Raw genomic sequence first — 26,759 nt, forward strand, 5'->3', positions numbered from 1 at the left:
TCCAGCACAGGGGCTGACCTCTCTTCATCTTTGCCTCCCCCTGCTTGGCCCAGTACCAGGCAAACAGAAAGTGCTCCGCAATGTTTGTGGACTGAAGGCTGAATGACCAGGTCACTGCTGCCCCACAGAGAGGCCTCTGAAGATAAAACAATGTGGAGAAACCATGTCGAGAATTCATTCATTCAAGAACAACTGTAGTGTACTGTACCTATATGTGCTGTGGGAAATAGTTTTTTAAAGGGTACAAACCCGGTTCTCATTTCAAGAAGCACAAGAGTTGCAAATAAAAGCTATATTCATTAAATAATCATACCAGGTGGTATGACCAAGTGTCAAGTAAGTTTCGACAATAAAAAATAACTGAGAAAGTCAGGCAGGCCTGGCTAGGACTCAGTCCTAGGTCTGCCCCAGCCACTCTGGCTTTCTTATTGTTCCCCAAACTCTAACATCATGTCTTCTGTACTGTTTCCACTCATGACACTTCTGACACCAAATGTGTGGGGTTTTTTCCCACACCAACCAATGCTCACTCTCCAGACACTAACTGGGGGCCCTACAATTCAATTCAATTCCGACACCAACCATCTGGAGTTAGCACAGACCCCACAGGTAAGGGCTCAGGCCCACAAGAGTGCCCACACTTCACATGCCAGTCGCCGGGTCTGGGCCATGTGGACTCCTGACCAACTGTGAAGTCAGGAGTTTCCTACAATTGCCTCCTCAGGTTGGGTAATTTGCTAGAGCAGCTCGCAGAACTTAGGAAAGCACTTTATTTACTATCACCAGTTTATTATAAAAAATACAGCTAAGAAACCACCACATGGAAAAGATATGGCAAAATATGGGAATGGAGGTTTCCAGGAGCTTCCATGTCCTTTCCAGACACCACCTTCCCAACACCTTGATGTGTTCACCAACAGGAAGCTCTCCAAAACCCATCATTTAGGATTTTTAAGAAAGCTCTATTTGTGATCCACTGCGCTGGTTAAAAAAAAAAACGCCAGGCGCAGTGGCTCACGCTTGTAATCCCAACACTTTGGGTGGGCGGATCACGAGGTCAAGAGATAGAGATCATCCTGGCCAACATGGTGAAACCCCGTCTCTACTAAAAACACAAAAATTAGCTGGGTGTGGTGGTGGGCGCCTATAACCCCTGCTACTCAGGAAGCTGAGGCAGGAGAATCGCTTGCGCCCAGGAGGCATAGGTTGCAGTGAGCTGAGATCCCGCCACTGCACTCCAGCCTGGCCACAGAGACTACATCTCAAAATAAATAAATAAATAAAAATAAATAAAAATTTAAAGAAAGCTCTATTCTGCAGGCATGACTGATGAGATCATTGTCCACTGGTTACTGGCACAATCTCCAGAGGCTGGAGTACCGGGCTGAACACTCGAATCCCCTAATCACATGGTTGGTTCTTCTGGCAATCAGCCTCCATCCTGAAGCTATCTAGGGGCCTATCAAGAGCCCTCTCATTAACAGAAACTCAGGTAGGGGTGAAAGAGATTTGTTATGAATAACAACAGATGCTCTTATCACCTTCCTTCAGGAAATTACAATGGTTTGAGAAGCTCTACGTCAGGAACGTGGGACAAGACCAAGTATATATTTCTTCTTATCACATGACTGCCTTAGGACTCTCACACTAGATGGTTTCTGAACCTAGGATACTTCTCCGAAATCTGAATCATTCAAGGCTCTACTCAAATCCTACCCTCCCAGAGAAATCATTCCCTGACCACCTACTTAAAACCGCATCTTCCTCTCCACCCAAGTCATTCCCTTACTCTGCTTTTTTTTTTTTTTTTTTGTAGACAGGATCTTGCTTTGTCACTCAGGCTGAAGTGCAGTGGTAGGATCACAGCTCACTGCAGCCTCAAACTCCTGGGCTCAAGCCATCCTCCTGCCTCAGCCTTCAGAGTAGTCGGTTCAACAGGCACACATCACTACGCCCAGTTTTTTTTGGGTTTTTTTGTTTTTTTTTTTTTGGTAGAAACGATGTCTTGATATGCTGCCCAGGTCAGTCTTGAACTCCTGGACCCAAACTGCTTTATTTTCTTCACAGTACTAACTAGTACCTGAAATAAAGCCACTGAAGGAAACCAAAACATTTCACCTCAAAATAGACTTATTTGAAATATTTTGAGATGGCTGTTCAGAGGGTCTACAGACAAAAGCAGTCCTACTGTGAGGGAGATGAGCATCTGTAGAGAATCTCCACTGATGCAGCCAGTTTTTCTCAGAGGGCCCTTTCTTGTCTGGATCTGGGTGAGATCAGCTGAGTTTGGCACCTTCAAGGTCTGAAACATTTCTTCTCCCTGAGGGCTGCTACCTGTGAGGTTTCATCTACATAAGACCACCTTTGCTAGCTAGGTCTCCTCTTCTCTCCCTCCTATAACCTGATTTACAAACATAACCTGTTTTTGGCCAAGCTTAGAGCCCCTACTCTCTCTGTAACCTCAATATAGTATAAAAGTGGCAACCATCTTGCCTTCCTTTGAGATCGTATTTTGTAAGACTCTCACGGCACGTTAGTAAATGTGTATGCCTTCTCTCCTATTAATCTGCCATCTGTCAGTTGATTTTTCAGTGACGCTTCATAGGACACAGAAGAAGTTTTCCCTTAACTCCTAGGCTATATATTTGTTTACCCCCTTTTTTTTCCTATCTCCGACTAGGACGTAAATTCATGAAGGCAAGGTCCTGGTGCTACCTAAATCCCCAGTGTCTAAAACGCCTGGCACATAGCACTCAAAAAAATATTTGTTGAATAAATGTTGATAAAATATAATATCTACATCAAAGGGTTTTTGTGAGGATTAAACACAAGAGTGCACATAGAGGGATACGAGTGCCTAACGCAATGCCCAGCACACAGTAAGCTCAATAACGTTGGTCAACGCTATTATCAGAGGATTCCAGAAGACAGGTCAACATGGGCAGGAGCAGTTACAGAACGTTTCAAGGAGGTGGCAGGTCTTGAGCTTGATTTGGAAGGATCAGGACTTTTTTCTCTAGGTGGGGACATTGTAGGAAGTTGAAATCTCCGCTGCACAAGCCACCACTCCCAATATTTCTTCATACCCCTATCAAATGCATAGTCATCATACCGTACAAACCACCTACCAACCAGTCTCTCTCTATCCATCCACTAATCCATTAGTTTTCATTTCTGTATCACCGGAGCCTAGATGAATTCACTACTAAACGGCACCCAGCAATGTTGCTGAATTAGTTTCAGAAATCTGTGGAAAAGAAACAGCCTACTGTTCTGTCCAGCAATCCAGGCCTAAGTATCTATCCTAAAGAAACAGCGTCAGCATTAAAAATCATGTACAAAGACGTTCACTTCTAAGAGAGAGGGGAAAAAAGTAGCAAACAGAATGTCCACCACTAGGAAACCATGAATAAACTATGATGCGTTCAAACTGTGCAGAGGTTGCACTGAATTAGACAGTCAGTGAAACAATCTCTAAGATATATTGTTAAACTGAAAAAAGTTAGAGAATACACATACGGTGATCTCATTTAGGTAAAACAAAAATTTTAACACCTCACACAAACGAAATCTAAAGATTTCTCTTGAGTGTGTGCATATTACATATAGATACATGTATCAACTCTTCAACACTATGCCTGAAACATAGTAAGTTCTCAATAAATATCTGCCAAATGAAGACATACGTACATGAATAGAAAAATACTGAAAAATAGATCTGCTTTCCGTGCAAAATATTTCTGTGCTGTTTGCATTTTTAAAAGATTGTTTTAATGTATTACTTGTACAATCAAAATGAATTTAAAACAGTTATACAAGTTCCAGGGCCTCGATATACCATATCTGGTCCAAGCACCAGGCTCTGAGTAACTTCTCCAGGTAACTAACTTCATCGTTTTGAGCCATTAGGGCAAAACAGCAACTCGACGCTCACTTCACCTCTCCAGCATCAGATCCCTTAAAAGCATAAAGATGCATTTTGAGGTGCGGGGTTTTCCATCGTTCCCAAACACCAGTTGACCGCACGCTTTTTCTAAAGCGTCCTTTTCTCCCACGCCACGACGCCCCTGGAGCTGGGGGTCCGGCTCGGCCTTGCCTGCGCACCCCCTGGGGTCGAGTAAGCGTAGGACATGGGGAGGGAAGTCCTCCTGGTGGGAGTGAGCTCGCTGCGCGGGAGCGGGGTAACAAAACTCACTTTCCGACTGGCCCCCTCTCTGGCAGTGATCTGTCTCTCCCGCTCAGGCATCGTCCCGCGCGGACGCCGAATTCTTCTCTGATCCGGCTCAGAGCCAAAGGTCACCTGGTCGGCGGAGGAGAGTGCGGTGTTAAAATCCGGGGAGGGGAGGCGCGGAGCGCGAGGGCATCGGCGCGGCTCGGCTCTATGCCAAGAGGGGTCCGGGAATCGCCCCTTAATTAGGGACCGGGGAAGCTGCAGCCCTCGCCACACGGATGATTCAAAGTTGCGCGCCGCCGTCCTCCCGACCTGGGGGCGTGCGGATGAGAGCGCGAGGGGAGAGTAGGCCTCGGACCCTCGCCCACTCCCCAGGGGGCTGGGAGTGCCAACCCTGGAACTGCCGGCCCCGCCGGTGCCTAAGTGTCCTCTGCCGTGCCGGCGCCGCAGGGCGGAGGCCCGTCCTCCTCCGCGGTCTCAGTCACCTCGCGCTGGTGCGGTCCGACACTGTACTGGGATCTCAGGAGTGTGCGGGAGCGGGAGGGCAGGTGAGCGGCGCAGAGTCGGGCCGCAGACGCAGCTCCCAGGGCTCACCCACCGTCTGCGGGGAAGGTGCCGGGTGGCGCCACGTCGGGTCCGCTCTGCGCTGCCCCTTCCTCGGACTCTGCGACTGACTGCCGGGCGCCGCGGGTCCCAAAGGAAGCAACCGCGGCGACAGTGAACTCCGCACCTGGAAAATCGATCCGCGGTGCGCAAAGGCCAGCCAATGGCCTCCAACGGGCGACGGGCTCTGGGCCGCGGAGGGGGGCGCAGGCGCCCAGGCGGGGGCTTCCAGTGGAGGAGAGGGGCAAGGGAAGGAGCGACGGCTGTCAATCACAGGCCACGCCCTCCTCAGCCCAACCCCTGCTGCTGTCCCGCCCAACGGGGCGGGTGCCGTGTGCGCCAGGCCGAACACTAGTCTGCGTCTCGGCATATTCTATTGGCTGGAAGGCCGTGGGAAGCGGCTACCAGCAACCAATTGTAACGCGCAATTGGCCCGTGGGGGCGGAGCGAGCATGGCTCGGTTTCTCAGGAGCCAATAGAGAAGAGGAAAGTGAAGCGTTTCCTGAGTTCGGGGGTCGGCGGAAGATGGCGGACGGCGAAAGGAGCTGGTACCTGTGCAAGTTGTTGAGGTGAGGAGCCGGTCGTGGGGCTCACAGACGTTTTCTCTTCTGTAGTGGTACTTGCCCGTCCAGTGCGGCTAAATTTTGCGAGTAAATGGCCTTCCTTGTCATGAATCTAAGGTAATTTATCAGGCCAATGAGCAGTCTTCCTTTTTCTTGGGGGTGTTCTATATAGACTGGAACAGACTAGGTCTTAAAAACTCAATTTACCGCGTTTTCTTTTGTTTCACTGTTGGCTGAGTAGTCGAGTTACCTTTCCTGCTTCAGCTTTTTCTTTCTCTTTCACACTCCAGTTAGTCTGTCATAAATTATTCATATTCATTCCTCATTTTTCTTTACGATTGAGCTACGAGACATTTTCCAATCTATCATGTCTCTCTTCAGTAAAGAAGAAACCGGATCTTCCTTCTCATCTCTTAGTTTCTCCTCTTAAACTCACCAAAACTGCCATTGTTAACACGTCACTTCAATGTGAAGCTTATGTTGAATCCTCTGCTTTTTGATAATCTGTTATTTTAATTTTTATGATTGATGTAAGAAGTTGCATAAAATATTATTTTATTTGTATTACGTGTATACGCCGTTTCTTCTAGAAAAAGAATCTAGAAAATAGATGAGTAAAAGGAAAAACCCCCCGGAGTGCTACCATCCGGAGATAGCCACTGTTAACATTTTGGTGAAAAAACTCCCAGACTTTTTTCCACCTTCGTTGTTGTAGTACTACTGAATTTTAAATGCCTTGCCCTCCACTAATAAAACGGAAGGCCTAGTATATTCTACCTACCTAGGTTTTTTTACCACCTACATATTTTTGTTCAGGCTGAAAATTTATAATTAACACCATAGGTTCCTGAATAGCAGTATATACCTAATTCTCTCAAAAGTTCAGGCACTTCTTCATTTTTGTCCCCTCTACTTCAAATTCTGTAATCACTACTTTAAACATTTTGAATGAGAAAATCTATTATCAGAGCCTTTTGATTCTTCCCTGCCATACGAAATATTCCTCAGTGCTTTACATTATAATGGCTAAATAAACTCACTAACCAGACTTAAAGGACAGGTTTAACTTTAGTCATTATTCAGCTTTTAAGTTAAATGTTTAATAGTTCAGTTTGAAAAGCCTATCACATTAATTTTCCCACCTAAATTATTTGAAGGAATTGCCAGAAACGTCTTTTCATTATGGGTTAGCTGCATTTTAAATAAGCTTTTGAAAGCTTGTCCTGAGAAAACAAACTGTCCTCTGTAGTGTTGCTTTTATGAATTCATACATTCCAAATGTTAAATAAATGATAAATCTTACCACTTTTGTCAGACTGTGTTCGTCCTTTAAGGCAGTGGTTCTCAAATTGTGTTCCATGAACCATGCAGGTCCCGAGGCCCTTCAGTGGGTCCTCAACAAATCTGTTTTTGTAATAACATTAAGGTAATATTTGCCTATTTTACTATGTTGAGAAGTGCAAAAGTGATAGCAGATAAAACTAAGTGATAGTGGATTTTAATTAACAGTGTGAAAAGGTCATTAATAGGATTTCAGAGTCTGCATTGCAACTGACATTAAGAAATTGCATAACTTGTCAAATGTGGCCTAGCATCAAAGAACAATATCTGTAACTAGGTGAAAAATTAAATATATTTTAAATGTAAGCTCAATATGTATTAAAATATACTCCCTTTTCCTACTACATATCTAAGTTAGTCTGAATTTTCTTCATATACTTCAACAAAAACAACTTATCACTACAGATTGAATGCAGAAACAGAAAAGAGGAGCCACTGTCTGGTTTCACGTCAAGCCAGACATTAAAAAGATTTGCAAAATATGTAAATCATTGGCACCCTTCTTGCTAAATTTCTTTTTTTGGTTTGGAAAATATAGTTTTTTAATAAAAACATTCACTTAATGTGTTACGAAAGAATTTTTATTTTCAAATGAATTCATAAAAATTTTAAAGTTCTTTAGTTTTCATTTCTTATATGCTAAACATTGGTAGATATAAGCAGTGTAAACCACTGGTTCTCAATCGGGGTGATTTTTGCCCTTCACAAGGCATATGGCATTTGGCAATATCTGGAGGGTTTTTTTTTTTTTTAAATTACATTGTTTTAGAGATAGAGTCTTGCTCTGTTGCCCAGGCTGGAGTGCAGTGGCACGATCATAGCTTACTACAGCCTGGAACTCCTGGGCTCAAGCAATCCTCCCATCTCATTCTCCCAAAGTGTTGGGATTACAGGCATGAGCTACCATGCCCAACTGATAATTTTGATGGGGAGGGTGCTACTGGCATCTAGTGGGTCAAGACCAAAGATGCTACTAAATATAATACATAGTACAACCTCCTCAACAAAGAATTATTTAGTCCAAAATGTCAGTGGTGTCAAGGATGAGAAACTCTGATGTAAACAAAAGATTGGATCTTCAGTAAAATTTTTAAGGGTATAAAGGTGTGTAAAGACTATAAAGACCAAATTATTTTAGACCAATTATTTTAGCTTTGAAATAAAGTGCTCGTGTGGGATTTCAAATAGAGTCAAATACCTCTTAAAGTACACAATAGGAAGTCCCACATGAGATTTGTTCACAATAGGAAATCCCACATGAGAACTTCATTTCAAAACTAAATATCAATAAAATATTTACTTCTGGCCAGGTGCAGCAGCTCATGCCTGTAATCTCAATGCTTTGGAAGGCCAAGGCAGGAGGATTACTTGAGGCCAAGAGTTTGAGACCAGCCTGGGCAACATAGAAAAACCCCATTTCTACAAAAAAAAATTTTTAATTAGCTGGGTGTGGTAGCATGCACCTGTAGTCCCAGCTTCTCAGGAGCCTGAGGCAGGAGATCGCTTGAGCCAAGGAGTTTGGGGCTGCAGTGATTGCTATGATTGCACCACTGCACTCCAGCCTGGGTGACAGAGTGAGACCCTGTATCTAAAAAAAGCAAAATTTACTTTTCTGATGAATTTGTATGTTTTCATGTGGGCAGTGAAAACTATGTGATATGGTTTGGCCATGACCCCACCCAAACCTCAAGTTGAATTTTATCTCCCAGAATTCCCATGTGTTGTGGGAGGGACCCAGGAGGAGGTAATTGAATCATGGGGGCCAGTCATTCCCGTGCTATTCTCGTGATAGTGAATAAGTCTCACGAGATCTGATGGGGTTTATCAAAGGTTTCAGCTTTTGCTTCTTTCTCATTTTTCTCTTGCTGCCACCATGTAAGAAGTGCCTTACACCTCCCGCTATGATTCTGAGGCCTCATAGCCATGTGGAACTGTAAGTCCAATTAAACCTATTTTTATTCCCAGTTTCGAGTATGTCTTTATCAGCAGCATGAAAACGAACTAATATAGTAAATTGGTACCAGTAGAGTGGTGTGCTGCTGAAGAGATATCCAAAAATGCGGAAGCGACTTTGGAACTGGGCAACAGGCAGAGGCTGGAACAGTTTGGAGGGCTCGGAAGAAGAAGGAAAATGTGGGAAAGTTTGGAACTTCCTAGAGACTTGTTGAATGGCTTTGAACAAAATGCGGATAGTAATATGAACAGTGAAATCCAGGCTGAGGTGGTCTCAGATGGAGATGAAGAACTTGTTGGGAATTGGAGAAAGGTGACTCTTCTTATGTTTTAACAAAGGGATTGGAGGCATTTTGCCCCTGCCCTAGAGATTTGTGGAACTTTGAACTTGAAAGAGATGATTTAGGGTATCTGGTGTAAGAAATTTCTAAGCAGCAAAGCATTCAAGAAGTGACTTGGATGCTGTTAAAAAGCATTCCATTTTAATAGGGGAACAGAGCATAAAAGTTCAGAAAATTTGCAGCCTGACAATGCAGTAGAAAAGAAAGGCCCATTTTTTGAGGAGAAATTAAAGTTGGCTGCGGAAATTTGCATAAGTAGCAAGGCGCCTAATGTTATTCCCCAAGACCATGGGGAAAAATGTCTCCAGGCCATGTCAGAGACCTTCACAGCAGCCTCTTCCATCGCAGGCCTGGAGGCCCAGGAGGGAAAAGTGGTTTTGTGGGCCGGGCCCGGGGTCCCTGTGTTGTGTGCAGCGTAAGGACTTGGTGCCCTGTGTCCCAGCTGCTCCAGTTATGGCTGAAAGGGGCCAACGTAGAGCTAGTGCTGTGGCTTCAGAGGGTGAAAGCCCCAAGTCTTGGTAGCTTCACATGATGTTGAGCCTGCAAATGCACAGAAGTCAAGAATTGAGGTTTGGGAACCTCTGCCTACATTTCAGAAGATGTGTAGAAATGCCTGGATGCCCAGGCAAAAGCTTGCCACCGGGGCGGGGCCCTCATGGAGAACCTCTGCCAGGGCAGTGCAGAAGGGAAATGTGGGGTTGGAGCCCCCACGCAGAGTCCCTACTGGGACACTGCCTAGTGGAGCTATAAGAAGAGGGCCACTATCCTCTAGACCCCAGAGTGGTAGATCCACCAACAGCTTGCACCGTGTGCCTGGAAAAGCCTCAGACACTCAACACCAGCCCATGAAAGCAGCCAGGAGGGAGGCTGTACCCTGCAAATCCACAGGGGCAGAGCTGCTCAAGACCATGGGAACCCAGCTCTTTCTTCACTCTTTCATCACCGTGACCTGGATGTGAGACCTGGAGTCAAAGAAGATCATTTTGGAGCTTTAAAAATTTGACTGCCCTGCTGGATTTCGGACTTGCGTGGGCCCTGTAACCCCTTTGTTTTGGCCAATTTCTCCCATTTGGAACAGCTGTACTTACCTAATATCTGTACCCCCATTGTATCTGGGAAGTAACTAGCTTACTTTTGATTTTACAGGCTCATAGGCAGAAGGGACTTGCCTGGTCTCAGACGAGACTTTGGACTGTGAACTTTTGGGTTAATGCTGAAATCAGTTAAGACTTTGTGGGACTGTTGGGAAGGCATAATTGGTTTTGAAATGTGAGGACGTGAGATTTGGAGGGGCCGGGGCAGAATGACATGGCCATGTCCCCCGCAAATCTCAGTTTGAATTGTGTCTCCCAAAATTCCCATGTGTTGTGGAAGGGACCCAGGGGAAGGTAATTGAATCATGGGGGCCGGTCTTTCCCATGCTATTCTCATGATAATGAATAGGTCTCATGAGATCTGATGGGTTTATCAGGGGTTTCCACTTTTACTTATTCCTCATTTTTCTCTTGCCCACTGCCATGTAAGAAGTGCCTTACACCTCTTGCCATGATTCTGATGTCTCCCTAGTCATGTGGAACTGTAAGTCCAATTAAATCTCTTTTTGTTCCCCATTTTGGGTATGTCTTTATCAGCAGTGTGAAAATGAAATAATAAACTATGTAACTACACAAAACATCTCCCTATTTGCCTAGGCTAGTAAGCAGCCCAGAGCCCAATCTGGTGTTCACTACTATGTATGTAAATATAGCCTGCATACCTGTATCCGTCAGCAGCCACCATCCCAACATACACACCATCTTTATTCTATTTTCCCTGGTCCTGACTTTTTGTTATTTAACTTTTGGCATTTTATTGTTTTTAAATCCTATAAACCCTCCTCAAATCCTTTATAAAGGATAGGCAGAGTATGAAAAATATTAAGTTAGGTTCCAACTGTATTGGCAACCCTAAAAGAAAAGCACCTTGACATTTTATTTTAACATATTTTAAGCAACATCTGAAGAGATAATAAACTTTTGCCTCTGTCATATATTCATTGGATGCCTTCTCTGTGCCAGGCATTATACTTGGCATTGGGGATATGATACGAGCAAGCTTGGGCCCTTGCTTTTGTAGAGCTTCAATCAACCTGACAGTAATAGAGAACCTTTTAACAGTCACTTTGTGAATGAGTTTACTAATGAGTATTAAGTAGAACATCAGTGGGTTTTTGGCAGCTTATTCAGAGGCACATAAGGGAAGGTAGTAGTATTAGGTCATGTAAATAGAGCAAATACAGAACTCGAAATGGAAGTGAAGAAATCTAAGTTCCATTCCTTTATCCCAAAAATTGTTCTTCCTGAGGTGAAGCGACAGAATGAAAAAGATTTACTGTCTTACCAGACTTTAATGGAATATTGATCATTCAAAAGACATATTTTTTTTGGCATCTGACCCTCAAAATGACAGTATATAACACATTCTTAATCATGTCTGGTTTAGATTAATAGTTAAATTTGTTTTAATCCCATAAAATATATACTAAGTTAGGAGAAAGGGGATTCAATGTTGATTTTTACTGCTGATTAAAGTATGTTCATTTGGTAACATGCTACAGGAATTGGAATTAAAGGAGACTTATCCTTTCAATATTGAATTAGAATTAGAATTTTCATACTTGAGTATTTTGTTAGCAGACTTGTTAAAGACAATTCTCTCTTTGTTACTAATATATAAAGTAGATATGTAAAAGCAGACTTTAATTTGTAATTTTTTAAATGTATATATCACATTGATTCTCAACTTTGTCCTCTTATTTCAGGTTTTTTTATTCATTATTCTTCCCTGGGCTAATTGTATGTGGAACTTTATGTGTGTGTTTGGTCATTGTCCTTTGGGGAATCAGACTGCTGCTACAGAGAAAGAAAAAATTAGTTTCAACTAGCAAAAATGGGAAAAATCAAATGGTGATTGCATTTTTTCATCCATACTGCAATGCTGGTGGAGGAGGAGAAAGAGTTTTATGGTGTGCTTTAAGAGCCCTGCAGAAAAAGTAGGTATCCATCTTTCTTAGCTAATTTGCTATATTGTTCCATTTCTTAAAAATTATTACCCAGAAATTCATCTTTCTTTTTTTTTTTTTTTTTTTTGAAACAGAGTCTCACTCTGTCACCCAGGCTGGAGTGCAGTGGCACGATCTCGGCTCACTGCAAGCTCCATCTCCCAGGTTCATGCCATTCTCCTGCCTCAGCCTCCCGAGTAGCTGAGACTACAGTCACCCACCACCACGCCCGGCTAAGTTTTTGTATTTTTAGTAGAGACAGGGTTTCACCATGTTAGCCAGGATGGTCTTGATCTCCTGACCTTGTGATCCGCCTGCCTCGGCCTCCCAAAGTGCTGGGATTACAGGCGTGAGCCACCATGCCCGGCCTCATCTTTCTAAAGTACCTAAAGTAAAAAATGAATTCCTTTTTAAACTGTTCCTCAATAAGAAAATATTTCTTTCATGTGCCTGCATGCCTTATCTTATTTGATTTTAGTTACTATGATAAAGAAATAGACAAACCCGGGCATGGTGGCTCACACCTGTAATCCCAATATTTTGTGAAGCCATGGCAGGTGAATCACTTGAGCCCAAGAGTTTGAGACCAGCCTGGGCACCATGGTGAAACCCTGTCTCTACAAAAAATTATCTGGGTACGGTGATGCGCACCAGCTACTCCAGAGGCTGAAGTGGAAAGACTGACTGAGCCTGGGAGGTCAATGCTACAGTGAGCCGTGATTGTGCACTCACTGCACTTCAGCCTGGGTGACAGAGAGAGAACCCATCTCAAGGAAAAAAAAAAAAAGAAAAAGAAAGAAATGGACAGTGGATGGGGAAAACATCTGCCCCTTTATGGCATAATTTAATGGGAATAACTGGTCTCCTTGGGAGTGTATACAGAAGACTTAATAAATAATAAACAGAAATATACCAAGTACCTCAGAGCACTTTAAGCCTGAATACTTTCAGGCAGTTGTGGCACACAGGAGTAATCTTTATGACAGTATCTATTTGACTCAAATTTTTATATCATTACCAGCTGGATAGTCTCAAGTTACCATGTTAGAAGGAATATGGTGTTATACATCTTTTAAGATTTGAGGCTTCCTTATCTTCACCCTCCATGCCCCCAAAATATTTATGATTCCCTTTTAGAAAGGAAAAAGCATAGTAGGTTCCATTATTTTATCATATGAGGAAAACTGTTATTCTTCATGGTTACCCTACTTCCTAGTATGCACCCTTCATTCAGTACCAAGGCCTTCACACAGAATTCGCTCAGCTATACTTTTCTGTAATCTTGGCCCATCCTAGCTTCCAGCCCCTACCCCTGTATTTGCTCTGCCATCTTCTGTAACTGCCTAAATACAAAGAATTCTCATAATTCCCAACTCTGTGACGCTTTTCCTACTGTCATTGATACTAGTTTTTTCTTCTCTAACCAGATTATCTACCTCTTGAGGGCAGCAGTAAAGTTTCATATCTGTACACATAGTCCCCAGCAGCCTGTATTACTCCTAACCCATCTACAAGGATAAAAAAAACAAATCATTAATATGACTTGGAAGATACTTTTTCATCTTGCTCTGGCCACATCATGTTTCTCATCCCTCCCCATTCCTTCACACATACTCTGCTCCAACATGCAGAACAAGGAGCAGCTTCCCAAACACATCATGCTGTCTCTAGAGTCATTCCCTTTCTATATAGTGTTCTTTTCTTCTGAAATAACCTTATTCTCCCCAGTTAATTTCTACAAGTCTTTCCTAACTCAACACATACTACAGTGCACTTTTCTTTTTTTTTTTTTTTTTTGAGATAGAGTCTCTCTCTGTCGCCCAGGCTGGAGTGCAGTGGCGTGATCTCGGCTCACTGCGAGCTCCGCCTCCCAGGTTCATGCCATTCTCCTGCCTCAGCCTCCAAGTAGCTGGGACTACAGGCGCGCACCACCACGCCCGGCTAATTTTTTTTTTTTTTTTGTATTTTTAGTAGAGATGGGGTTTCACCGTGCAAAGTGCTGGGATTACAGGCATGAGCCACCGCGCCCGGCTACAGTGCACTTTTCATTCAACCTAGCAGTATTTACTGGGGACCTGGCTACATGTCAGGCACTGTTATAGAGGTTGAGATTAAGGGAACAAGATCGATCAACTCCTTCTGTCCTGGACATTTGATTTTAGTTGAGAGAGACAAGATAATAAACAAAGAAGAAAAATATCAAATAGTGAGAAGTGCTATATAAAAAGTTAAAATAGGGTAATATAGGAGTGTCTTGATACTTTAGATTGAGTGATCAGGGAAATCTCTGATAACACTTAACCAAAATCTGAATGACAAAAACAGCTGCATTCATGGCGTGATGATTGTATGTCAGGTATTGTTTGAAGTGCTTTACATGTGTTAGCTCACTTGATCCTCAGAACAGCCTTATGTAGTTGTTACTATTATCCTCATTTGACAAAGAAGAAAACTGGGGCACTAGAGCCTATGTTCTGAACCACATGCTAAACTGCTTGCCTTATGAAAAGACCAAGTGAAAATGACAAGAGAATTCAGAGTAGGGAGAACAACCACTGCAAGTTCCCTAAGGCTCGTTGGAGCTTGGCGTGTTCAAAGAAAAGGATGCCAGTTTGGCTGCACCCTGGAGGGCAAAGGAGAGCATGGGAAGGGAGGTGACGGAGTCAGGTTCCAGATCACACAGGACTTGAGTGATGAGGGAAAGTAGTTTAGATTTTATTCTAAGGGCTATAGTAAACCAGTTTTGGGGTTACTGTTCTGTGACGTAGTTTAGGGGCTGCCGTGTTTGGTCTCTATCATACTGTTGCAATTGGATGGCAGCTGGGGCTAGAGCCATCTGAAGCCTTTTTCACTCACATTCTGGTTCTTGGGCTGGGATAACTGGAACTGCTGGGGGCTGTTGGGCATTTCTGTCACTGAGGAGCTTCTTCATGTGACTTAGTTGGGCTTGCATACAACATAGCAGTCTCAGGCTGCTTGGACTCTGTACATGAGAGCTGTCTTCTCCTAGCATGAGCATTCCAAGAGACAGGAAGTAGGAGCTGCCAGTCCCTTAAGAGTCTATGTTGGGAAACTGGCACAATGTCACTTTTGCCATATTCTGTTGGTCAAAATAGCCAGCCCAGTGTTATTCCAGGGGAGGGGACTTAGATGTCACCTCTCAATGGGAAAAGTATCAAAGAATTTGTGGCCTAGCCAGGCACAGTGGCTCACACCAGTAATCCCAACACCTTCGGAGGCCAAGTCTGGCAGATCACTTGAGGCCAGGAGTTTGAGACCAGCCTGGTTAACATGGCAAAACCCCATCTCTACTGAAAAAATACAAAAATTAGCTGGGTATGGTGGCACACACCTATAATCCCAGCTACTCAGGAGGCTGAGGCATGAAAATCACTTGAACCTGAGAGGTGGAGGCTACGATATGCCAAGATCGTGCCACTGTACTCCCGCCTGGGCAACAGACAGAGCGAGACCCTGTCTTAAAAAAAGAAGGAAAAAAGCAAATGGAATTTGTGGGCATTTTTAGGCTACCAGAGATCACAATCTTTTTTTACATTTTAAAAGGCTCATTCTTGCTGCTGGGTAAAGAGTGACTGGGAAGGGGCCAGAGAGGAGCAGTTAGATTGTCATCCTTTAGCCTTCCACAGCATCCTGTGGGTGTCTTTATCAATGCATAGCACACAGTTTTGCAGTTATTTGTTTTGCATGTCTGTTTTCTCCACTGGACTGAGCCTCTGAAATAAAGATTCTCTCTCATCTCCATACCCCCAAAACCTGGCATCTCACACTAGATGCCTAATAAATGGGTTTTTTGTTTTGTTTTTCTTTTTCTTTTTTTTGAGATGGAGTTTCACTCTTGTTGCCCAGGTTAGAGTGCAATGGCATGATCTTGGCTCACCACAACCTCCGCCTACTGGGTTCAAGGGATTCTCCTGCCTCGGCCCCCTGCGTAGCTGGGATTATAGGCATGCGCCACCACGCCCGGCTAATTTTGCATTTTTAGTAGAGACAGAGTTTCTCCATGTTGGTCAGGCTGGTCTTGAACTCCCGACCTCAGGTGATCCACCCACCTTGGCCTCCCAAAGTGCTGGGATTACAGGCGTGAGCCATTGCATCTGGCCAATAAATGTTTTATGACTCAAAGAATAATTATAAACAGAGGGAGACCAAAGCATTACAAGTCATAAGAATATACTTTTGGATATTTTCATACTAATTATATCTAATTGTGATATAGGCACAAGATCTTGCTTTTAAAGCCTTTTTGCATTTTTCAGATAAAAACCCTGAGTATTGCTTTAGTACTGTGATCCTCTCTGAAGACAGGTTTGTTGAATCTTAACGCTTGTTTATGGTATTTTTTACTAAGAATACTGTCAAAATTTTTTAGTATTTCTTTAGAACATCTCATTCATAAATCAACACTTATTGTTGATGCCTATTCTGTGTGAAACCCTCAGTGGAGGAAATGGCAAAGAACTACATGTCACAGTCTCATTTGAAGGACTATACTTCTAATTCAATAAAAAATGTAGAAAACATCATTTTTAGTATGACCAACATGGAGAAACCCCGTCTCTACTAAAAATACCAAATTAGCCAGGCGTGGTGGTGCATGTCTGTAATTCCAGCTACTCGGGAGGCTAAGGCAGGAGAAGTACTTGAACCCGGGAGGCAGAGGTTGTGAGCCAAGATCGCGCCATTGCACTCCAGCCTGGACAACAAGTGTGAAACTCTGTCTCAAAAAAAAAAAAAACCAAATCTTCTTTATGACTGTAAAAAAATAGTTATCTACAACTTTTTGCTTGATTTTAACCTAATATATTCTTTCTTATTTATTTATTTATTTATTTATTTTGTTTGAGATGGAATTTTGCTCTTGTTGCCCAGGCAGGAGTGCAATGGCGTGATCTTCGCTCTCAGTCTCTCAGGGTAGGTAGCAGGCATCTTTTTTTTTTTTTTTTTTTTTTTTTTTTGAGATGGAGTCTCACTCTGTCGCCCAGGATGGAGTTCAGTGGCACAGTCTTGGCTCACTGCAACCTCCGCCTCCTGGGTTCAAGCGATTCTCCTGCCTCAGCCTCCTGAGTAGCTGGGATTACAGGCATGTGCCCCCATGTCTGGCTAATTTTTGTAACTTAATACATTCTTAACCATTACATTCTATTTTAGGTATCCTGAAGCAGTTTATGTTGTTTATACCGGCGATGTTAATGTCAGCGGTCAACAGATACTAGAAGGTGCTTTCAGAAGATTTAACATCAGATTAATTCACCCAGTGCAGTTTGTTTTTTTAAGGAAACGTTATCTTGTGGAAGATTCACTGTATCCTCACTTCACACTGCTGGGCCAAAGTCTAGGATCCATTTTTCTTGGCTGGGAAGCTCTAATGCAGTGTGTTCCTGATGTTTACATCGATTCAATGGGATACGCTTTTACACTTCCTCTGTTTAAGTATATAGGGGGTTGCCAAGTTGGAAGCTATGTTCATTATCCCACTATCAGCACCGACATGCTCTCTGTAGTGAAGAATCAAAATATTGGATTTAATAATGCAGCCTTCATTACCAGGAATCCTTTTCTCAGCAAAGTAAAGCTCATCTACTACTATTTATTTGCTTTTATTTATGGACTTGTTGGTTCTTGCAGTGATGTAGTCATGGTCAATTCTTCTTGGACACTAAACCATATTCTCTCACTATGGAAAGTTGGGAATTGCACTAACATTGTTTATCCACCTTGTGATGTGCAGACATTTCTGGATATTCCCTTACATGAGAAAAAGATGACTCCAGGACATTTGCTGGTTTCTGTTGGCCAGTTTAGGCCGGAAAAGAATCATCCATTGCAGATCAGAGCCTTTGCTAAATTGCTGAATAAGAAGATGGTTGAGTCATCTCCTTCTCTTAAACTTGTCCTCATTGGAGGTTGTCGTAACAAAGATGATGAACTTAGGGTAAACCAACTGAGAAGGCTCTCAGAGGATTTAGGAGTTCAAGAATATGTGGAATTTAAAATAAACATTCCATTTGATGAATTAAAGAAGTATTTGTCTGAAGCAACAATTGGTCTGCATACCATGTGGAACGAGCATTTTGGGATTGGTGAGTTTGGCCTTTAAACAACTTGTTTGGTGCCATGAGATACACATTTTAGGTTCTTTTGATAAAATGATAAAACTCTGGAAGTCTGCATCATGCCCTAATTCTCTTCCCCTCGTCCACCAAATACACTTTCCTCATTTGAGACTAAGTAGTTAACAATAGCAGCTAGTATTTATTGACCAATTCCTGTGTGTGGGCCACTGTGTTGAGATTTTTACATGTATTATCTAATTTAAGCCCCTCTAAACCCCTATTTGATAGGTGTTACTGTTATTCCTATTTTATAAATAAGGAAACTCAGGCACAGGAAGGTTTAGAAATTGCTCAAGTTCAGTTACACAGTAAGTAAATGGTAGAGCCCGGATTCTAACCCAGATAGCCCCTGCTCTTAACAGCAACATTTTCTCTCCCCATCTAACCCCACTACGTACTTACTGGTATAGATTCCTGGGCCTACCCTAGTCCTACGGAATGGCCAAATGAGAATCTCTGGACAAAGCCCAGGTAGATGTATTTTGATAATGCTGCTTAAGTGATTCTGTTATGCATCAAAAGTTGAGAACTGCTGTTTGCATAGGGACTTCTCACAGTAACTCTTTTAGTCTTTTATTGGTTCTACCCTCACCATGGACTGGCCCTCCTCTTTGTGCCAGATCGCATCATAAGTCTTCAGCTTAAATCTCCTTGCCTTTTAGCCTCTCTTGTTTATTCTGGCACAAACTACTATCTCTATTCTGACCTGTTAAGCACACATTTTACTGTAAAACCAAGTACTGCTTTGTGTTTAATTTGGGTCAACGTATATTTCTCAAGTGCTTTGTGCCTCACACTGTTAGTTGTTAGAGGAAATGAGGATAACATAAAAGTGACACTTCCTAAATGAAGACTACAATTTCTCTTATACTTTTTTCACTCCTAGTTAGTAGTATAGTACTAGGCCCAGGTTGACCCAACCTTTTGCCTGGGATCTGACCTGCTGTGCTTCCTTGCATAGAAACTTACTAAACATTCAGTCTGCTGAGCACTTGGGTGGATGCTAGGGATGTGGTGGAGACGGGAGCTGCTTGGCCTGTCAGAGACTTCCTGCCCTCTGGTGGAACCAACAGGCTACACAGGCAAGTGCTGTGTGCCAGGTGCTATGCTAAGGAGGTGCAGGGTGATGTGAAAGTGCCAAAGAGAAACCTAACACAGACTTGTGCAGGCAGAGAACAGTTGCCCAAGGAAGTGATGTGACACTTGAGCAGGACCTGAACAATAATTAGAGGTTAGCCAGGAGAGAGAGGAGAGTCTCCAGCAGAGGGAACAGCACTATGACAGGAGTGACAACAGATGCATCAATAGGAACATTAAGCAGGAAGACAACAGAGAGGTGATATGGGCCAGGTTAAGCCAGTGGAAAAGAACAGCAGGATTTTAAGTATTGTATGCAAAAGCTTTCTGATTTCTGCAGTCCATTCTGGCCACATGGGGAGTGGATCAGTGAAGAGCTGGGAGAGCAAGATTGGAAAAGCAGTAAGATGCGAGCCGGCTTACTGTAGCAGCCCAGATGGAGGTACTAGTGAGCTGAACTTGGTAGGTGAACATGCTTGAGAGACATTCTGCAGTGTATTGACCAGGACTTGGTGATTAACTGGATGTGTTAAATGAGGGAGGAAGAGAAGACCACCTAGGGTTTTGGGAGCTGGGCAGCTCTGAGAATGGTGTTGGCTTTCTCCTAGAGGGGAAATCCAAGAGCAGATACCATTGATGAGCCAAGTTTTGAACCTGCAGAGTCTGAGTTCATCTGTGGGACATGTGAGGGCATGCGTCCAGGAGGTAGTTTTGTATATAGGAGTCTGAAGTTGAGGAGAGGAATCTGGTCTGGAAATACAAAATGCGGATTGTCCTTGTGCAGGTAGTTATCAAAGCTCCCATGGATGTGGATAAGATCGCCTGGGGAATATGTACAGAGTGAGAAGAGGCTCTCAGTACAAAATGCAGAGAACAGAAACAGCTGAGAAATGGGGAGAAGAAATGGAGAAGGGGGAGAGCCAGCCAAGTGCAGTGTCTTAGAAACCAAGGAAGAGAGGTTTGGAGAAGAACGAAGAGGTCACAGATTCCGATGCTGCCCAGATGCTGGGGAAGGTAAGGTGACCTGGTCAAGAGCAGTCTTAAGGGAGAAGTAGAAGCAAAAGTCAGACTATGAGCAAAAATCAAAAGTTGAGCACTTAGAAGTGAACAAGTAGAGTTGGTAAGTGCAAACCACACTTTCAGTAAGTTTGTGAAGTACGGAGCGGGGAGAAGAGACAATGGCTAGGGGTGTGTGTTGCAGGACCTGAGGAGTGGCATGTGGCGCCCTAGCTTCAATGCTGATAGGAAGGAGCCAGTAGAGAGGGAAAGGGTAAAATTGGTTAGATGAAGGTCTCTGAGAAAGTACAGGATGCTCTCCAGCCTCAAGCAGAATACGATATGAGCTACTGAATTCTATTCCGCAGAGATTTCACCACTGTGTTAGAAACATTTGGAATTATGTAATTTCTCTCCTATACATCCAGGATGATATCAGCTCTGTACCATCCTTCAGATAATTGGGAAAGCAGTCACTTAAATCATTCTCTGAAGGGCTTAATTCTTCTAGGAATACAGCTAAGAAAGGCTGGCTAGATTAATTTATATTTCACGTGTATCATTTGGCAGAAACTAACCACAACTTTCATTTAGTTCAGCACTGTTGTTGGGCACGCAGTAGTCTCAAATATGCCAGAAATCCAGGCAGTAACATAAGCACGCAATAGTATGCTTCACTTAGGTGATTCACATTTTTTATTTTTTCTGCTAATGTAATTTGAACTATTAAAATTGTTTTTGATATCTTTTTACTCCTTTTGTTTTTCTAATACCTGTTAATATTCTACCATCTTGCTAACATTCTCTAGTCTTTTTTAATTATCTGCAATATATCTTTTTTAATAGGCTAGTCTTCCATCTACTTGTCTGTTTTAACTAAGAATAAAGCAACAGGCTGGGTGTGGTAGCTCATGCTGGTAAATCCCATCACTTTGGGAGGCCAAGATGGGAGGACCACTTGAGGCTAGGAGTTACAGGCCAGCCTGGGCAACATAGTGAGACCCTATCTCTCAAAAAAAAAAAAAATTGTATTATTATGAAGCTTTGAAAACTAAAAAACTTAAAATTATTTTATTTTGTACTATAGAAGTTAAATAAGCAAATGTCTACACATATAGACATTTAATTAAGTTTCTCGTAAGTCCCTTAAAATTTTTGAAGATTTCTATTCATCCTCATTGTTATGAACACACTCAAAAACTTAAAATACTACATGATTTTTGTTTTTTTCTCAGGAGTTGTGGAGTGTATGGCAGCTGGCACAATTATCCTTGCACACAATTCAGGGGGCCCAAAGCTTGACATTGTCGTTCCTCACGAAGGAGATATAACTGGCTTTCTGGCTGAGAGTGAAGAAGACTATGCTGAAACTATCGCTCACATTCTTTCCATGTCTGCAGAAAAGAGACTCCAAATCAGAAAAAGTGCTCGTGCATCTGTAAGCAGATTCTCTGATCAGGAATTTGAAGTGACATTCCTATCATCTGTGGAAAAGTTATTTAAGTAATGCCATATCTGGAAATTTAAAGATATTTTATATAAACTGGATATAAACACTTTCATATGTAAATATTTTTCTAAATTCAATCTCATTTGTCAAATCATTTTACTTTAGAAAACAGACAAGAAAATTTCCTTTTAGAATAAAAGGAAGTGTTGAAAAGCAAATGGATGACTAGCCTTCAGCTTCCATTCTTGGTACACATGAGAGAAGCTGGCTGCTGAGATGAATGTGAACCGGGTAGCAGAGAGCCTTCTGGCTTTGAGCCAACAGGAAGAATTAGTGGATTTGCCAAACAACTGCCCCTTGAGTGAGAATGAAGATGAGGGGGACAGTGATGGAGAGAGAAAGCATCAAAAGCTTCTGGAAGCAATCGGTTCCCTTGATGGAAAGAATAGGCGGAAATTGGCTGAGAGGTCTGAGGCTAGTCTGAAAGTGTCAGAGTTCAATGTCAGTTCTGAAGGATCAGGAGAAAAGCTGGTCCTTGCAGATCTACTTGAGACTGTTAAAACAACTTCTTCTTTGGCCACTATGAAAAAGCAACTGAACAGAGTCAAATCAAAGAAGGTGGTGGAGTTACCTCTTAACAAAGAAAAGATTGAACAGATCCACAGAGAAATAGCATTCGGTAAAACCTCACAAGTCCTCTCTAAATGGGACCCTATCGTCCTGAAGAACCAGCAGGCAGAGCAGCTAGCTTTTCCCCTGGGGAAGGAGCAGCCAACCATTGCTCCCATTGAACATGCGCTCAGTGGCTGGAAAGCAAGAACTCCCCTGGAGCAGGAAATTTTTAACGTCCTCCACAAGAACAAGCAGCCAGTAACAGACCCTTTACTGACTCCCATGGAAAAGGCCTGTCTCCGAGCCATGAGCCTGGAAGAGGCAAAGATGCACCGAGCAGAAGTTCAGAGGGCTCGGGCTCTGCAGTCCTACTATGAGGCCAAGGCTCGAAGAGAGAAGAAAATCAAAAGTAAAAAGTATCACAAAGTCGTGAAGAAAGGAAAGGCCAGGAAAGCCTCAAAAGAGTTGGAGCAGCTGCAGAAGGTTAATCCAACTGTGGCACTGGAAAAACTGGAAAAATTTGAAAATGCCAGAATGATGGAAAGAATGAGCCTTAAGCACCAAAACAGTGGGAAATGGGCTAAGTCAAAGGCAATTATGGCAAAATATGACCTGGAGGCTCGCCAAGCTATGCAGGAACAGTTGGCCAAGAACAAAGAACTGACACAGAAACTCCAGGTAGCCTCTGAGATTGAGGAAGAGGAGGGAGGCACAGAAGAAGTGGAAGAACTCCTTGTCCCCCATGTAGTGAATGAAGTGCAGATGAATGTGGACGGACCGAATCCCTGGATGCTCAGAAGCTGCACCAGTGACACCAGAGAGGCTGCAACACAGGAGGACCCTGAGCAACTGCCAGAGCCTGCGACTCATGAGGTTTCTGAAAGTGAGGGAGAAGAAAGACCAGTGGCAGAGGAAGAAATTTTGTTGAGAGACTTTGAGGAGAGGCGATCCCTTAGAAAAAGATCTGAGCTCTACCAGGATGCTGAGCCAGCAGGCATTCAGGAAACAAAAGATTCTAGCATCCAGGAGGTGCTGTCTGAATTGAGGGCACTATCTCAGAAATTGAAGGAAAACCATCAGTCCAGGAAGCAAAAAGCAAGTTCAGAGGGGACTGTTCCCCAGGTCCAGAGAGAGGAACCTGCTCCAGAAGAAGAGGCGCCCCTGTTGCTACAGAGGCCAGAGAGAGTACAAACTCTGGAAGAGCTAGAAGAGCTGGGAAAAGAAAATTGTTTTCAAAATAAGGAGCTTCCCAGACCTGTGTTAGAAGGGCAGCAGTCAGAGAGGACCCCAAATAATCGGCCTGATGCCCCTAAGGAGAAGAAAGAGAAGGAGCAACTGATCGACCTACAGAACCTCCTAACCACACAGTCTCCTTCCGTGAGGTCTTTGGCAGTTCCCACAACAATAGAGGAGCTGGAAGATGAAGAGGAGAGAGACCAAAGGCAGATGATAAAGGAAGCTTTTGCTGGGGATGATGTCATCAGAAATTTCTTGAAAGAGAAGAGAGAAGCTGTGGAGGTGAGTAAGCCAAAGGACGTGGACGTGACACTACCTGGCTGGGGCGAGTGGGGTGGTGTGGGCCTAAAGCCTAGTACCAAGAAAAGACGCCAGTTTCTCAAAGCCCCTGAGGGTCCTCCAAGAAAAGATAAGAATTTGCCAAATGTGATTATCAGTGAGAAGCGCAACATCCATGCAGCAGCTCATCAGGTGCAAGTGCTTCCATATCCATTTACCCACCATCGGCAATTTGAAAGGACCATCCAGACCCCTGTAGGATCCACATGGAACACCCAGAGGGCTTTCCAAAAGCTGACTACTCCCAAGGTCGTCACCAAGCCAGGTCATATCATTAAGCCCATAAAAGCAGAGGATGTGGGCTACCAGTCTTCCTCAAGGTCAGACCTGTCTGTCATACAGTGGAATCCAAAACGAATCACCACACGTCACAATAAAGAGTTGAAGAAAAACTCTGTAGGTTGAGTAGCTGGAAAAGTGACAGCCAGGAGTTCTGATTCCACTTCCTTTGGTCCAGTTTTACTCTGCTACAGGGTGGATTCCAGAACTGGCTCAGCACATTGCATGTAGTTGAGCCACATTTTTAAAAAAAGAAAATGGATGACCATTAATTAACTAGCATTTTAGAATTGATCAGACATTAGAACACAGAAAAATTCTGGTACATTTACATTCTAAACAATACAGTGGATGACCCTTTTGAATATACCTAATGATTTCCTTAAAAAAAATTTTAAACAGACTTGTGTAATCATGTTCTCAAAGCATACAGTCAAGAGGTGGGACTGACTGATGCTTTATAGGTGTGTGTAGGGCAGTAGAGGCCAAGGTGCTGCCAGCAGTCCTTTCCGTACTAGGTACTGGTGAAAATTGTTTTTGTTTAGTGCTGTCAGCACATTTGTGTGCGTCTCATTATCCCTTGACAGTACCACATCTCAGCCTGAAAGTCAGGTTTAAGTCATTCAAGAGAACCTCAAGTTGTTTTTCTGACAGTGATGATGTGATATACAGATACATCCACCGGGTATCTATTACCAGCATAATGCATTGTAAGATGGCAAGGTGGCATTTTGAAAAGAGCACTGGGCAAGCAGTTAGCATATCTGGGCCTACCTTCAGCTTCATCATTTACAAACTTCTGACCTTTTGACACTAATCTTTCTGAGTCTCAGATTCTTCATCTGTAATCTGGAGTTGTTAATTCCAGTCCTTACTACCTTTTGGAGTTGGAATAATGAGATGGAAAGTGGATGAAAGTACTTTGAAAATTATGACAGTTAAGGGCCGGGCACAGTGGCTCACGCCTGTAATCCCAACACCTTGGGAGGCCAAGGCAGGTGGATCATGAGGTCAGCAGTTAGAGACCAGCCTGAACAACATGGTGAAACCCTGTCTGTACTAAAAATACAAAAAAAAAATAGCTGGATCTGGTGGCAGGTGCCTGTAATCCCAGCTACTTGAGAGGCTGAGGCAGGAGAATCACTTGAAACCGGAAGGCGGAGGTTGCAGTAAGCCAAGATTGTGCCACTGCACTCTAGCCTGGGCAGTAAGCAAAACTCTGTCTCAAAAAAAAAAAAAAATTATGACAGTTACTTAAAGGGAGCATTACATACTAAATGTCTTCTATAATCCTATCTTTATTAATGCATTACAACTCTATGTAGATTCTTAGTTACTAGGCCAGTAGCTAGGAATTGGTATAAATTTAATGCACCTTCTATCCTGAATAACTAGCATGGAAAATTGAATATATGTGTGAGCAGATACGGCTGTAAAAACCTATAGCTTTTGCATTTTCTGCATATATAATCCTTTCTAGTTCAGTGAATTGACCCCATCCATAGCCTGATTCATCTTTGTGTTAAGGGGCAAATGAAAGGGTACATTATTCCTTTGCACTCTTCTCTCAGTCATTCATCAATGTGGCCAGCTTATCTACTCCCAGTTATGTTATTCATACGTCTCCAGGCCATCTGTCATCAGATCAAAAAGCAAACAGAGGACCAGTCACAGGATGTTCTGACACACCATTGTAACTTTGTGTTAGAGATGATTCCATTTAGAAAAAGACGGGTAGAAATTGGAGTGACAGGAACCCTACAGATTAGCCCAGTTCTCTCTTATTTTCAGCTTTACAGACCAGAACAATTTAAATTTAAAGAATTTAGTAGACTCCTTCAGTGTCACAAAGCTGTTCCATTAAAGAATCAAGATTATAACCTGGATATTCTGACTCCTGGCCCAGTGCTTTTTCTTACTTTGTAGCTACACTTTGAAGTAAGATTCAAACTGTTACCCATTCAATTGCCTTATTCCTGAGGAGGTAGTGAAGGAAGAAAAAGTTTTCTGGGATTCCATAAACTATAAGCTTATTTCTTTAAAATTATTTTCATACATCACAGATATGTCATTGGAAGATATAATTTGCATATATATTGATTATCAGTGTTCGTAATGTGGTATATGTCTTCTATTTTTTTCTGAATGATAGCATGAAAAGTGTCAAAGTGGCTTGTCCGCTAGCGTCTGTCTACAGAACTTTCAGGATGACTATTCCTCCCAGACATCATTTTTGAGTGGTCCAAGCCTGCTATGTTTTGAACCCACAGCAGTGGAGATTTATTCTTATTTACAGTTGTGTACTATAAAGTATGTGTTACATAGGTTTTGTGTAATTATTATTTGTAAATATGATTTAATTTGTATTTAGACATGATTTAGATCTAATAGATACAAAGTCTGTGTCTAAATATTATTTAAAGAAGTGATTTTTCATTCTCTTGGATTCCTTCCTTTTATATGCCTCACATAGTCTCCTTGTTCTACTAATATTCCCAAGCTCCATATGCCAATTAAAGAAGAAAGAAAAATAAAAGTTTGTCTTGCTTGTGAAACATTAAGAAGAGGCTGTCAGGTTTAATAAACTTTTTAATGAATATTTTGGACATAAACTGCAGAGCTTC

At 42.8% G+C, this 26,759-nt stretch overlaps 3 protein-coding genes across 11 annotated transcripts in view; 2 read left to right on the forward strand and 1 right to left on the reverse strand.

Annotated features, from left to right (window-relative positions):
- ATP7B (ATPase copper transporting beta) overlaps window positions 1–5,052 on the reverse strand; it is an 81,492-nt gene extending 76,440 nt beyond the window's left edge. Inside the window, exons 1-2 of one of the 6 annotated variants that reach the window (XM_037986661.2) lie at window positions 4,902–5,051; window positions 4,196–4,300 (exon numbers count right to left, since the gene is read on the reverse strand). In XM_037986661.2, the coding sequence (XP_037842589.2) occupies window positions 4,196–4,246 (51 nt within the window). In that variant the 5' untranslated portion in view covers window positions 4,247–4,300; window positions 4,902–5,051. The other 5 variants (XM_037986660.2, XM_073014363.1, XR_005236456.2 and 2 more) reach the window with 5 other exon arrangements.
- A 206-nt stretch (window positions 5,053–5,258) lies between these two features.
- ALG11 (ALG11 alpha-1,2-mannosyltransferase) lies at window positions 5,259–26,747 on the forward strand. 3 transcript variants are annotated; one of them, XM_007960455.3, is made up of 4 exons: window positions 5,259–5,343; window positions 11,773–12,003; window positions 17,182–18,113; window positions 21,455–26,747. In XM_007960455.3, the coding sequence occupies exons 1-4, from the start codon at window positions 5,300–5,302 to the stop codon at window positions 21,724–21,726; spliced, it is 1,479 nt and encodes a 492-aa protein (XP_007958646.3). In that variant the 5' UTR covers window positions 5,259–5,299; the 3' UTR covers window positions 21,727–26,747. The 3 variants fall into 3 exon arrangements, with proteins under 3 accessions (XP_007958646.3, XP_072870468.1, XP_072870467.1); XM_073014366.1 differs by lacking the exon at window positions 5,259–5,343 and adding an exon at window positions 5,350–5,454; XM_073014367.1 differs by lacking the exon at window positions 11,773–12,003 and having other exon boundaries at window positions 5,290–5,343.
- Window positions 21,946–26,747, forward strand: UTP14C (UTP14C small subunit processome component). 2 transcript variants are annotated; one of them, XM_007960452.3, is made up of 2 exons: window positions 22,037–22,118; window positions 22,184–26,747. In XM_007960452.3, exons 1-2 carry the CDS (start codon window positions 22,037–22,039, stop codon window positions 24,259–24,261), a joined length of 2,160 nt encoding a protein of 719 aa, XP_007958643.3. In that variant the 3' UTR covers window positions 24,262–26,747. The 2 variants fall into 2 exon arrangements, with proteins under 2 accessions (XP_072870466.1, XP_007958643.3); XM_073014365.1 differs by having other exon boundaries at window positions 21,946–26,747.
- Window positions 26,748–26,759: the final 12 nt, after the last annotated feature.

This window comes from Chlorocebus sabaeus, chromosome 3, assembly GCF_047675955.1.
Source record: "Chlorocebus sabaeus isolate Y175 chromosome 3, mChlSab1.0.hap1, whole genome shotgun sequence".
Taxonomy (NCBI): domain Eukaryota; kingdom Metazoa; phylum Chordata; class Mammalia; order Primates; family Cercopithecidae; genus Chlorocebus; species Chlorocebus sabaeus.

Excerpts from the sequence above, each read along its gene's own strand:
- ALG11 (XM_007960455.3), top strand. The coding sequence starts at position 5,300 with ATGGCGGACGGCGAAAGGAGCTGGTACCTGTGCAAGTTGTTGAG. Across the intron at positions 5,344-11,772 it reads TACCTGTGCAAGTTGTTGAG|GTTTTTTTATTCATTATTCT; the intron begins GTGAGGAGCCGG and ends CTCTTATTTCAG. Across the intron at positions 18,114-21,454 it reads GAACGAGCATTTTGGGATTG|GAGTTGTGGAGTGTATGGCA; the intron begins GTGAGTTTGGCC and ends TTTTTTTCTCAG.
- UTP14C (XM_073014365.1), top strand. The coding sequence starts at position 21,946 with ATGAATGTGAACCGGGTAGCAGAGAGCCTTCTGGCTTTGAGCCAACAG.